This window comes from Anthonomus grandis, chromosome 1, assembly GCF_022605725.1.
Source record: "Anthonomus grandis grandis chromosome 1, icAntGran1.3, whole genome shotgun sequence".
Classification (NCBI taxonomy): Eukaryota; Metazoa; Arthropoda; class Insecta; order Coleoptera; family Curculionidae; genus Anthonomus; species Anthonomus grandis.
Window position 1 is genome coordinate 8,261,338 of NC_065546.1, and position 14,611 is coordinate 8,275,948.

General features: G+C 32.0%; 2 protein-coding genes across 8 annotated transcripts in view; one reads left to right on the forward strand and one right to left on the reverse strand.

Annotated features, from left to right (window-relative positions):
* The window catches only part of LOC126742769 (uncharacterized), a 34,204-nt gene extending 33,488 nt beyond the window's left edge, over positions 1-716 (reverse strand). For 2 of the 5 annotated variants that reach the window (XM_050449829.1, XM_050449594.1), the window contains exon 1: positions 382-623. In XM_050449829.1, the coding sequence (XP_050305786.1) occupies positions 382-416 (35 nt within the window). In that variant the 5' untranslated portion in view covers positions 417-623. Of the gene's footprint in view, positions 1-381; positions 625-651 lie in introns of those variants that run through there. The other 3 variants (XM_050449746.1, XM_050449659.1, XM_050449904.1) reach the window with 3 other exon arrangements.
* A 521-nt stretch (positions 717-1,237) lies between these two features.
* The window catches only part of LOC126742333 (ATP-dependent RNA helicase p62-like), a 67,358-nt gene continuing 53,984 nt past the window's right edge, over positions 1,238-14,611 (forward strand). Inside the window, exons 1-4 of one of the 3 annotated variants that reach the window (XM_050448986.1) lie at positions 1,238-1,444; positions 7,447-7,931; positions 13,472-14,027; positions 14,225-14,463. In XM_050448986.1, coding sequence (XP_050304943.1) covers positions 1,338-1,444; positions 7,447-7,931; positions 13,472-14,027; positions 14,225-14,463 — 1,387 coding nt within the window. In that variant the 5' untranslated portion in view covers positions 1,238-1,337. The remainder of the gene's footprint in view (positions 1,445-7,446; positions 7,932-13,471; positions 14,028-14,224; positions 14,464-14,611) is intronic. The other 2 variants (XR_007662538.1, XM_050448977.1) reach the window with 2 other exon arrangements.

Here is a 14,611-nt window from a genome sequence, read left to right on the forward strand (position 1 = left end):
ATCAATAATGTCAGGGAAGAACTTCATTTGATCCACAGAATCAATACCTTAAAGTGAATGAAAATAATAAATTCAATTAGCCATTATATTATGTTAAAAAAAAGTTGTGTCTGGAAGTAGGGGTATTTTTAATTAAATATGATTATAAACATATATGTATAAAGACTTTTTGGGCTGCTACATACCTATTAGAGAAGAGAAATTAGTTACAACATATTAATGGATTGGCTGATACAAGGCGAGAGGCGATTTTGCGCATTGAAACCTTATGATTTCTAAGCCCCCAATTATGATGAATTTTTAATGAGACATTTTGGACGTTTATTGATTAATCATTAAGATTTTCTGAATTTTGTAAATATTTCTAATACAAATACTCACATTTGGGAGTTGTGGTAAACGTTGTTGTACTGCATCCTTATTCTTTTGTCAGCAGATAAATCCCAAATGGCTACGTCCGTCTAACGAATGTTCCTATCTAAAGAAAGGAAAGGCAAAGTAAATGTAGGTGATTTAGCCTATAGAAATATAAAAATTAGGTTGGAATATACACAAAGACGTTCCGAACGCAAACGTAAGAAATTTGGTAAAAATACTGTTGAATAAACGGACAAAATTTCTAAAAAGGTGAAGAAAAATGGAGAACCTCACCTTGCTCCAACCAGACCAGCCAACAAAACGAATAATTACGCATGCGTTCAAAAGGCGCATGTTCATATTCGCCAAATAGACAGATCGATAACGGAAACGGGAGTGGGGCATATTCCGGAAATAGCAGTGGGGTTGAGCATCGGGCTACGTTCCGATTTTGACTCCATATATATTAAAATTATATTAAATCATCAAGAAAAATATACATTATTCCTTATAAGCCGTTTACTTCATTAAAAAAAAGTAATAATGCAATAGAATTTTACATTTATACAGCATTGGCATCTAATAAAACTGATTTGAAAAGTTTGACAAAACTTGGCAATGTAGATTTTCAAACTTCCCGCCATTAAAACGGATATGATGTCAGAAACGTCTTGTCGAATTTTCCCACTGCCGCACTGCGGCAGTTGTCTGATTGGTTGCCGTCGGAACCCCCTCCATTCTTTCCCACCCTTGACATGAATAACCCTGGAAATTTCCCTTTGCCTGCCTCTTTTCCTTTGGACGTCTAGGAGGTAAGTCGATTTTGATTTTTTCTCTTAAACAATGATTTTAAACGGGTTTAAACGTTTAGCTGTTTATTAGTGTTCATCATCGACGTGTGGCGTGATGGCATAGTCTCATTTTACATAAAGAAACTGAAAATAATTTACTTTAACTGCTAATACACAATAGAAATAACAATGTTACGTGCGGCTTTCAGATTATCGAGCTCCTACGGGTCCACTTGTAAAGAAATTTTGCAGTTTAATTCAACCGTTAAAAACCGGCTACCACAAATCATCAAAATGTAAGTATATTTTACTGTTCTTTTAATATTTATTTTATTGTTAACCGTTTGAAATTGTGTAAAATGATATAAATATCGACTAAAACGATGACTGTTCGGTTCGTAAACGTTTAGTTCCGCCTCCATCTTGTCTAGTCTTAAATCGATTTTAAACATGGCCGACCTTTGTTCCCTGTTTGTTATAATTAATTTTATGTTAAATTAGTTTGATTTATTCGTGATATTTAATTAAAATTTCGTACTTTTCATTAAATTTAAGAGAACATTTTCCACGTGTAAACCTCGTGTATAATATTACGCAATATTTTAATGGAATGACGTCACAATTGAAAAATCGATAATTCTTGGAAGGCCATTTTCTTTGAACATTCTAATAAAGATTCAAGTGGATGTGTGCTCTTTACCGGGGATCCTTTTTCAAATACAAAATATGTTAAAATCCTGAACGTAAATGGTACGTTTTGTTATACGTAGCCATGAACTTTAGGTAGGGTGAATGCGCCTATTCTCGACCAGTTAACGTAAATCTCACCTTTCATAAATGATCAAAAAAGTTAATTTAAGAATGCTGACATTTAGTTTCTAAAAATATTTGATTTGTATTTATTAAAACTAGCTACAAAATATTAATTATATTTATCGTTTCAAGAAATATTATTGACAAGGCAGAATGTAAAAAAACTACCTTTTTCGAATTTTTGACCAAAGGTGACATATTGTCCACCACATTTAGCCCAGTTTTCGACCGGCGGTCGAGAGAACTGGATTTATGTGGTCTATTTATTGACCATAATATAAAAACCATTTTAAATAAATCATCAGGTTTGTTTCTAAATTTATTATAAGTATTTATAAAATAATGTAAAAATATACATAAATTTACAAAAAAAATTGGTACTTCTTTGGCTATTAAAAAACTAAGTAGATGCATATGCATATATGAATAAAAATGAGTAAAATATACTTAAGAAAAGAGTAGGAACAGTATAATTGTAATTAGCGCAACAACTAAAATTTAAGAGTTATGTACAAAACAAACCAATGTATTCTCTATCAGAAATGTCATCATAAGATAGTCCAATGAAGTCTGTACATTTCATGTGGTACCACCTAGAACACCTATCACATCAGACATTTTTTTCATCTTCCTCTTCAGTATCACTTATTAAATCTTCATTGCAAGATGAATATTGCAGATGCCCTCGTTCAATTTTAATGATTTTATTAATGATTTATTTTGTTATTTTAACTGACTATGGTTTTCTTTTTTAACTTAAAACAAATTAATTTTAAAATAAAAAAATTAGTGTAAAACAAGGTATTAAATAAAAAATAAATTCGGAAAAAAAATGAATTTTTGAGCCTTCTAGATTAAATAATTGCTTATTAAATTAGGGAAACTTTTACAAATGAACATAAAACAATAATAGATTTAATTACAATTATAACATCTAAATTTAAAAAAATTGAGAAAGTAATATTTTGATTTTTTTTTTAAATTAAACAAATATATATTTTTTTATTTTTGCTTCTGAATTAAAATTTTTTTTTGGTAAATCGATAATGGAAAACATTTTTTAGAAATTTATCAAAATACAAAAAATACAAAAACAATTTAGGAAATGTTAGTCTTGAACAACTTTTTGGGTACTTTTAATTTTAACAATGTTTTTATATTAAATTCAATATTCAATATATTCAATATATATTCAACTTCAATATAAAATATTACAATTCTAAGAATATAAAGCACCTAGATACCAGAGTATCTGTATGTGCTATGGTAGAAACAATTTAAAAATTCTAATATATCAATGTTGTTACCCTTAGCAGGCATTATTAAGTTATTATCATTTTCTTTTTCAAACTCTTCTGGTTGTTGAAGAGAGTTTTATCTTTCTTTCCTGCCTTCTTTTTCACAATTTTGTTTTTATTTTTCATTTGCATCTCCCTCTTTTTGTCTCTTCTCATCTTGTTTTGTTTTAGTTGTTAACTTTAGTCTCCAAGCTTGAGAAGAAATTGCACTGGGAAACTTATATTTTACATTCCTATTCTTACCTCATATTCTACTGGCTTGGGGTATGACAAATGATTATCAAAGATGGATTTTAATCACATTGCATGCATGGTTTGTTCCTGTATATTTTTTACACATTTGGTATAATCAACATTATCTGGATTTAAAGGATACAACCCGCATTTCTGAAATCCGTTAATTATCTGCCCTTTCATGTCGCTATTATTGGGAGTTTCTTGGAATAATTGACAGAAGTTTAATTTTGTAACACACATTTGTGTTTTCTGGACGCGCTTGCCATTTGCGAACAGTCTTTCCATTTGGTCTTCAATGGCTTAAAGACACTTAAATCGGCAGGCTACAACATGTGTGTCATATTGGGTGGCAAGGCATACAGCACGATTTGATTTTGGTCGCAATATTTAGATAAAGCCAAAGTCATATGCGATTTGTGACCATCAATAAACAATATGACTGGACGTTGTATCTCTTTCTTGTCGAGCCACTTCGAAAAACCATTTGCTATATATTTGTAGAAAACATCACTCTTCATCCAACCACTATCAGAGTGCCCCAACATCCAATCGGTTGGCATGCTTTGAATAACGGCCTTTGGAGGACGAATATATGGAAACACAACTAATGGTTGGCATATTGCTCCATCGGCTGAGAAAACAATCAAAACTGTCAAATTTTCTTTATCATTTCCTGTTTTCACTTGATATAAGTTTCTCCAACCTTTTGGAGCTAAAACTTTTCCACTTTTTGGACAAATAGCAAAATCCACTCTCGTCTCCATTAAATATATCGCTAGGATCATGCAAATCATCTGATCAAAATTCAAAAAATGTCTATTACGGATGGTCGAACATGGGAATAAGGATTATGAAAATAAATAACGAGTTTGGTTCTTGTTTTTTATTGTTTTATATATAAATGGTCCAGAATAGGCACTGGTCTGCTAACTGGCGCATTCACCCTAAATATAGGTACAGGATAAAAGGAATATTAAAAATCTACTTTCAAATATTTTGTGTGAAGATTGTGTGTTAGAAACTGAGTTTAGTTTAAGTATCAATACTCATTTGTCTTGAGATTTTACGGTTTTACATATTGACTCTACCTAAGTAGGTTATTTAATTTATACTTTCTACACTTCATTCAAAGTATTTTATTTTATAAGAGGTCTTATTTTTAACTGATTTATTTATGCTTTAAGGTGTTTTACAACATTAATCTATCAACTTTGAAAATTGTCTTCCAAATTCTAATCCTTTGGATGGAACTCCATTTTAAGCACTGGGGGCTTATCTTTCAAAATCTTTTTGATAAGGACATTTGTTCTTAATGATTCTCATATACCTCATGTCAGGAGTTTTTTTATATGTGTGAATAGGTACCCACTCTTTAATAAAGTTAGGTATAACCAATAATATTTCATAAACATGAAACTTTTCCTTTGGACTAGTTAGTTTTCCAAAGGTTGAATTCAACTATTGATTACTAAACAACTGGTGACTCTATACAAAAACTTCTGTATGCCTTTTACATTCAAAATGCCAGTTAGGAATTTTATTACTCTGCATTTAAATAATCCTACCTTGAATATGAAAAATTATAGGAAATGCCATATGTATAGCATATGTGTACCTATTTATTTATAATTTAAGAACTGGAGAGCCTTTACATTTAATTAATGATTTTAACAATTGTCCCTTACATGTTATTACCAAATTTTTAAAAAACTTTTGCTTTAGCCTCTCCTTTGGAATAAATTACCTAGGGAAGTTTGTTCTTCTCAATTTTAATGAATCTTTCCAATAGGAGCATTTAAAAAATATACTCAATATTGTCTCCTTAAAGAACAAATGGAATGCTTAAGTTAATTTGAAATAAATACTATGTGCCAAAAAAAACAATAAAATGGCTGTATCCACTCAATCACCTCACCAATCTAAAACTTGTTTACAAGCCACATTCTTCCTTTGCAGCCCTTGCACGTTTATTGAACCTACCACCCTCTAGAACTTGCATATTCTTAAAAAAAAATGATGCTAAAAAAGTTGTTATATTGGCCAAGTTAGTAGTTCTAACTATTCTTTGTTTTTCTCATTTTTAAAATCTTGCACCTGTGCGAACATTTTAATGTTTTTTATTTTAATGATAAATACATAAATTTATTTTGAGTTTCAATAATAGATGAACTTTGTTTTTCTCTCCTCCATTTATAATTAAATTTGGCTTTTGGGTTTTGAAAAGCTGATTAAAAGGTTAACCCCAATATAATACTTTCCATTTAAGGATTTAAAAATTGACTATATTTTAATTCTAATACTAAATACTGGGTGGTCCAGAAAGTTGTTAATTTTATAAAATTAAATAAAAAAAACCCGTTGATCAGTTGTAACAAATTTATTTATAAAATTTACAGAAAACTTGGGAGATTTGTCTTAAAAATTATGTCGTCCAAATGTGCCCCATTTCTTTCCTGGCACTCCTCAAGCCAAGCCTCAAAATTTTCAATAACGCGTTGGCAAGTTTCTGGGGTTATCGCTATAATTTCTTGCTGGATATTGGCCTTAAGATCATTCTGGGTGGCGGGTCGGTCGGTTGCTGTACACCTTACTCATAAGGTATATGTCCCCTCTTTGGGAGATTAATTTATTGGGAAAAAGCGCCTGAACGACAGGCAAAGACAGGTTGGAGGTGTGGCAGGTGGCCACCGTCCTTCTGGAAACCAAGTGTTTCGATTGTATCCGTCAAACTCCTGAAGGGCGGGAGCGAAAAATGTTTGAAGCATGTCTATGTAACGCTGCGAATTTACGGTAATTGCGTTGCCTCGAGCGCATTCGAAAAAATAGGGACCGATCATTCCTGATCCCGACATTGCAGCCCAAACCGTGACCTTTGGGCTATGCAGGGGCCTTTGATGTTTTTGCTGCGGGTTTGTTGCACACCAGTAGCGACAATTTTGGGTGTTCACAGTTATTTATGTGAAAATGAGCCTCATCGGAGGAAAAAAGTTTTTGAATCGCTGAAATCGATTCATTACTTCGTTGGCGAACAAAAGTCTTGCAGGAGGGTCATTTTTCTTTAATTCCTGCACTAATTGAATTTTGTAAGGATGCATGTTTAAATCTTTGTGAAGAATTCGCAGCACCGACGATCTGGAGACATTTAATGCCGCTGCGCGCTTGCGAGAAGACAAGGTCGGTTCTCGGCGTATAGGCGCTCTCACCCGAGCAACCGTTTCGGGAACTCTCGTTGTCCTTGGCCGATCCAAATTTCATTTATTTAACGTCGAACCGGTGTCGTTAAACTTACGTAGGTACCCATTTTACGATCAGATGTGGGCTTGGGCACTAATGTCATGCAAATCAAAATGTGCCCCATATGTACGGCGCACAATGGTGGCCGAATTGTTGTTACGGAAATACTCTCGTACACAAAACGAGCGTTGCTCTCCCGTATAGCGCTGCATGGTGACTAAATTTCCCTGAACCAAGCTATCGATTGAGCACGCGCGTACGATTCTAGCCCCCCTACCAAATTTTATACGAAGCGTTCAAAAACAACTTTCTGAACCACCTGTTATTATAATTCAAATACTCCAAATCAAAGTGTAATAAGCGAATAAAATGTTACTTGCATCGTTGATAAATTAGAAGAAAGAAATAAATTTTCATTGTGCAATAAATAATTTAACTAAAAATTGTTGAACCTGTATAAATTGGTTCTAATGATATTAAAAAATTATTGTTACTTAATTTTTGTTAGGTGTATCTCATTGTTGTGGAGATGTTCACCTGTTTAATTAAATTAACCTGCATATTGGTGGCCTCCAAGTAGGCACTGGCACTTGTTGCTAAGCAAACAATTATTCTAGTAAAATAATAAACATTCTTAAATTATATAAATAAACATATAAAATGGTTACCAAAGTTAAAACACAAATTGCAAACTCAATAGCTCCCTTCTTCTCCAGGACTTACAAAACAGAACCAACCAACTTCAAAAGTCGTGCAGTCAGTGCATACAATGGAGGCAGCAAAGGTGGATTCGGAGGGGGCCAAAGGAATGGAGGCTTCAATCAAAGAAGCAACGACAGGTGGGGCAACAAGGGAGGATTCGGCGGAGGAGGCCGATCCGGAGGTGCCGGAGGCCAGATGAGACCTGTCGAATGGGACAACAAAAAACTTCGCCCATTCAAAAAAGATTTTTATGATGAACATGATGTTATCAAGGGAAGATCAAACCATGAAGTTCATGAATTTAGATTGTCCAAACAGATCACTGTAGAAGGTGAAGCACCAAAACCAATTCAGAATTTCCATGAAGCCAATTTCCCCGATTATGTTATGGATGCTATTGTTGCCCAAGGGTATGAGCAGCCTACTTCTATTCAAGCACAGGGATGGCCTATTGCTATGAGTGGAAATGATATGGTTGGAATTGCACAAACTGGATCAGGTGAGTGCTGAAAAAAAGTTTTTTTAAACAACAAAATTCTTAAAAGATTTATGTTTTTTCATAATGGTCCACATGATTCACCTATGTTAAATTTACAAATACAAGGAATTTTATATACTACATTTTTATTAAACTTTCATTGAAAGGTTTATTTTCATTAATAAATATAGTCAGAGTCAAAATAGGGTCTTGTCAACTTTAAGTATCTCCGATTTTGCAATATTTGGAAATTTGAGCATAACTTTGAAAAGAATAGATAGAAAAAAATTTGCTGATTATTCACATAGGACATAAAAAAATAATATTAAATTCCTTTAAATTAGATCAAAAAAAGAGGTCTACTCTACTCTATTTGATGATCAAAACTCATTGCTATTGATAATTACATTGTCAAACTTTTGACGTATGATCTCACAGTTGCCAAATTGTGTATATTTTAAATCATAAACAAAATTATTTCTTTAAAGCTCAATGCAAGTAATAAGAAACAAATACATCTAAAAAGCATATTGGTAATTCTGCAGTTTAGCGGCTTTTGTCAAAACTAACGAAAAATGGTCAGGTTTTTTGCAAAGTGGGTAGATTTCAATATATATTTTTTACTAAGGAATTAGGAATTTGGCAAAAAGCCAAATTTTATCATGAAGAGGGTGTTATCACTCACTATAGGACGTGATTAATCATTAGAATAACCTTGTATATCATTAGTTTTGTCAACAAATAGGTGACAACTGAGGTTAGATGTGGTGTTGTCGACTTTGTTGCGTTTTGTCACTCTGCAGCTGAAGCCTTGTCTTCAGTCTGGCTTTCTCTAAAGTGGAGAATTCACTCTGTTTTTTTTTAGTCATTCACTATCATAACATAAAAAATGATGAATGAAACTAGTGTATTAATCATAACATTATACACTAGTTTCATTATGTATCACTTAAAATGTGAATTACATGTAATAAACACAAATTTGTTTGAATTGAAAATTTATTTTTAGAAGTACATCATTTTTAAAATTTCTTTTTTTTAAGTTTTATCAAAATTCACATATTCGCAGCGAATTATATCGTATCATTCCGCCACTTTTAATTTTTTTTGGGTAAAATGAGGCCATTTAAAAAAAAATTGTAAAAATACGCAAAATTTGATGAGTGGTGCTTGAGCAATTTAAGAACCGAGCCAAACCAACCCAACCTAATACATTATGGGTGTCTTCGGTATGTTTGTTGCATGAAAATAACAGATTTAGTTACAAGAAAGGTTAAAAACAGTTTTTGTGAATTTATTTTACACATACATTTCACATGACTAAAAAAATATAGGGTGAATTCGCCACTTTAGAGAAGGCACTCATGAGTCAGCCACACGGGGGACAAGGCTGCAGCTGCAGAAGTCTCTTCGTAATAGAATTTTGCTTTCCGCCACTCTTAGTGAAAAATATATATCAAAATCCACCCATTTTGCAAAAAACTCGACCATTTTTCATTAGTTTTAACAAAAGCCGCTAAACTGCATAATTACCAGCATATCTTATATAAGAGAAAACATGAAAGACATCTAAATCTATCTGCCAAAATGATAGGCAGTGTTTTTACACTATACTAGTGAATGGGTTACAAGCAAAACAAACTTGTACACAAGCAAAAATTCATGCCAATTTTTTGCTTGTGTACAATTAATTCATGTGCTCAACATCCTATCTTAAAACAATTTATCCCAATCCATCCCAACCCGATACACGCGCTTACATCCCCCTGTGTGCTAACGCAACCCAAAATCAACCCAATGCAATTCAACCGAGCCCAAAACACTAAAAACATTCATATAGAAGAAATAAAAAAATCTTTAATCAAAGAACATGTATGGCAACGCTGTCACCTCGGGGCGTTATGTCAAACGTCAATAAAAAAGAATAATGAAGAAAGGTGGGAGGGAATTTTGTTTTTGTTATTTATATGAAAAGTAAATATTCTTTGACTTAATTTTAATTAATATATAATATGCCTATGTTTCATATTATTTTTATTTGAGATCGACATCTAAAAAGTGCCAAAGCAGTAAATAATACAGTATGGGTGTCTTCGGTATGTTTTTTTACACGAAAATAAAGGGACTTAATTACAAGAAAAGGTAAATTCATTTTTTTTATGTTATATTAACAATTTCGTCTTTTTGGTCATGTTTTATGTATAATTTTATTTAAATTAAATAATTTTTCCAAAACAACAAGTAGAACTGGTACAGTTGAAATCTGAACCCAGGCCGACCGGCTCATAGTTCACTCTTATTAACATTAAACCAATGAAAACCGAAAACGATGTTATAAACGTTTATATCGTACATAGGTACACATTGTCTTGATTTTTTTTGTTTTTATTATTTTATTAAAGAAAATGTTATTCATCCTCCAATTTTTTGTGCTTAAAATAGTCCAAAGAAGATTAGCTTACTATTTCATATTCAAAAATGTTAAAATTCGGAGATACCTAAAGTCGACTAGAACCAATTTTTGAAAGGTTTATGTTTATTAATTCTTTTTCGGGGTCTTGTTGTCTTTAAGTATCTCCGATTTTGTAATATTTTAAAATTTGAGCATAAAGAGTTCTTTGAAAAGAATAGATTAAGAAAGAAAGAAAATGTGCTATATTATGTAAGACAAAACAAAATCTTGTGTACAAGCATCCTAAAAACTAAAAAATTCCAAATTCACTTTAAATTTCAAATGAACATAACATCTAAAACATTTTACCATAAAATTTACACACATTACCAAAATTAATTATAACAAAACTGATTGAAAAAAATAAAAAAAAAGCATCTTTTTGACAAATTTGATTAAAAAATAAGTAAAGCTGTCAATAAAACAGAATTTAGAGGAAGTAAATTAAAATATTTAATAGGAAACAAACTAAAACACTAAAATGATGTCAGAGCACATGTCAAAAGGTGTCATTAAAAAAATCGTCAAGGCTATAATATGTCCTGGATAATAAAAGTGATTTTAATTTCTTTTTGGATTTCTGAATTTCTCTCTTTGGTAAGAGAGAAAAATTTGCAGATTATTCACATAGGATGCTAAAAAATAATATTAAATTATGATGATATCAAAAAATCTGTCAAAATGATGAGCAGTGTTTTTACACTATAATAGTGAATGGGTTTCACTTTTACACACATTTGTACACAAGCAAAAAATTCATTCCCTTATACAAAGGTTCGTAGCCTCCATATTTTCTAACCTTTTGAGATTCTATTCATATGAAAAAATATAGAGGGCTCGTAAATGTCGAGCACATGGAGGGCTTATGCCTTCTGTGTGCTAACACAACCCAAAATCTACCCAATGCAACTCAACTGAGCTCAAAACAATAAAAACATTCATATAGAAGAAATAAAAAATTCTTTAATCAAAGAACATGTATGGCAACGCCGTCACCTCGCGGCGTTATCCGCGTTATGTCAAACGTCAATAAAAAAGAATAATGAAGGAAGGTGGAAGGGAATTTTGTTTTTTGTTATTTATATGAAAAATAAATATTCTTTAGACTTAATTTTAAACAGCATATGCCTATATTTCATATTATTTTTAATTATGACTGAAATGTAAATAGTACCAAAACGATAAATAATATATTATAGGTGTCTTCGTGTATGTTTTTTTACACAAAAATAAAGGGTCTTAATTACAAGAAATGGTAAATTCATTTTTTTTTATGTTATATTAACAATTTCGTCTTTTTGGTCATGTTTTATGTATAATTTCATTTAAATTAAATAATTTTTCCAAAACTACAAAATTCTTAGTCGCAAAAAAATTTAAAAAAATGTAGAACTGGCACAGTTGAAATCTGAACCCGGGCCGACCGGCTCATAGTTCACTCTCATTACCAGTAAACCGTGAAGCGCTTGCGGCGAATGTTCGAAAACGAGTTTATGTCGTACATAGGTACACATTGTCATGATTTTTTTTTGTTTTTATTATTTTATTAAAGAAAATGTTATTTATCCTCCAATTTTTTTTGCTTAAAATGGTCGAAAGAAGATTAGCTTACTATTTCATATTCAAAAATGTTAAAATTCGGAGATAACTAAAGTCGACTATAACCCTTTTTCGTAATGGTCTACGGGATTCACCTATGTGAAATTTACAAGTACAAGGAATTTTATATATTACATTTCTCTTAAACTCGGTTTCATTGAAAGGTTTAGTTTTTGTTAGTAAATAAAATAGTCAAAGTCAAAATATACTTTATTTGCTAAGTTTACAAACTTGTGCTAAAAGCTTTCTAATCCTAGAATTTATAATACAAGTAGTTATTTGGTTATACAGGATACAGAATCGATTTTGATTGTACATTGGAGCATATTTTATATAATCAAAGAAAAAACTTGGCTTCCCTGTGCATTTTACAGAAAAAATGTAAGATAACTTTTTGAAGAGACCAATCTGGCAAATCCTTGTGCAAAGTTTCAAAAAGTTTTAATAAGCGAATCTTGAATTCAATTAAATGTAATTGCAAAATTACCAAATTTTTGGTTCAGGTAAAACCAGCCACCAGCAAACAATTTGTTATAAGGCTTTATCAAATCTAACGCACAGCCGAATACAAGAATATACTTGGTGGGGAAATAAACTGAAAACATTTCAGATACTGCTCTAAAACTGTTTCCCGCATAATGCCACTTAATTATGGCTATTTTTTCGTCGATTGAATAATTCATACTTATTTTCAATTATCGACTGTCACTGATTTATTGACACTCTTCCTCACGTCAGTGACAATATTCATTTTACTGGTGCCCGTTTGGTTTTACCTGAACTGAAAAATGTAATTGCTAATTTTGCAATCACATTTCATTAAATAATTCAAGATTCACTTATTAAAATTTTTTGAAACTTTGCACAAGGGTTTGCCAGATTGGTCTCTTCAAAAAGTTACCTTACATTTTTTCTATAAAATGTACAGGGAAGCCAATATTTTACCCCCTCAAAATTTACATGGGTTTTCCTATGTTCCGCTCGGCGACGCACCACCCGGTATAATTAATTTTAAATATTAAAATGAGTCGTTAAAATACTCTTCAATACTGTAGTAAGCTTTTGGTCAGATTAATTTCTTTAGTTCCCTCCTAAACTTCTGAAGGTCTGTAATAGTTCTAATCAAAAAAGGATTATGATTAAATATTTTATGACTAATAAATATAAGAGTTTCTCATATTGTAATGTGTTTTGTGATCTAAAAATAGTTCTTATGTTAAATTTTTTAGCAATTCTTATCAGAAAAACTATATTATATTATCAGAAAAACTTGGAATAAATGGTAAAATAAGGTTTGTGAAAAAAATTGGTTGATTCAATTTTATATGTGGATTATCAAACTCTATAAAGCAATTTTCCAAAAAAGACACTTGTGATGAGCCAATTAGATGAAGAACTATGATTACTTATCATACACCCATAATCCTCTAAGAAGAACTGATTTTAACAATAATTAAATTTATATAAAAATATGAACTTTTCCAGTTCTGAAGTTCTAATTCTCTTACAGGAAAGACCCTAGCATACATTCTACCAGCTATTGTCCATATTAACAACCAACCAGAAATTCAGAGAGGAGACGGTCCAATTGCTCTAATCTTGGCCCCAACTAGAGAACTGGCACAACAAATCCAACAAGTAGCCAATGACTTTGGAAAATCGTCGCATATCCGCAACTCCTGTGTCTTTGGAGGTGCCCCCAAGGGGCCCCAAGCCAGAGATTTGGAAAGGGGAGTAGAAATCTGTATCGCAACTCCTGGACGATTGATTGACTTTTTGGAGAGGGGCACCACCAACTTGGAAAGGTGCACATATTTGGTCCTGGATGAGGCTGACAGAATGTTGGATATGGGATTTGAACCTCAAATTCGTAAAATTATCAGCCAGATCAGGCCTGACAGGCAAACTTTGATGTGGTCTGCCACTTGGCCCAAGGAAGTTAAGAAGTTGGCTTCTGATTTTCTGAACACTTATGTTCAGCTGAATGTTGGATCTTTGGAGTTGTCTGCTAACCATAACATTTTGCAAATTGTTGATGTTTGCCAGGAACATGAGAAAGAAAATAAGTAAGTATTATATGAGAAAAAAAATCAATATTTATGTGCTTGAAATTTTTTTCATATGATGAGCCATTTAGATGAAAGAATCAATGATTACTTTTACCACACCCATTATCCTCTAAGAAGAACTGACTTGAACATTAAAAACCTTAATTTTTATTACTTATCCAACAATCTAGCTAAAAAATATTTTTTTATCTCAGACTGAACAACCTCTTGCAAGAAATTGGCAACAATGCGGAAGAAGGAGCCAAAACCATAATCTTTGTGGAAACTAAAAAGAAAGTGGAAGGTATTACCCGTTCAATCAGACGATATGGTTGGCCAGCAGTGTGCATGCATGGAGATAAGTCCCAACAAGAGCGGGACTATGTCTTAAAAGAATTTAGGAATGGCAAAGCGACCATATTGGTTGCCACTGATGTTGCTGCCAGAGGATTAGGTAAGATTTGTGTAACTAATTAATTGATCGATATTTTCGAGATCCAAGTTTTAAATTGTGAAATTAAAGATTCAATGAGTATCTTGCGTGATAATTTTAACTTTTGGTCAGATTTCTAATGCAGTCCTAATGGGAATATCAATTGCAC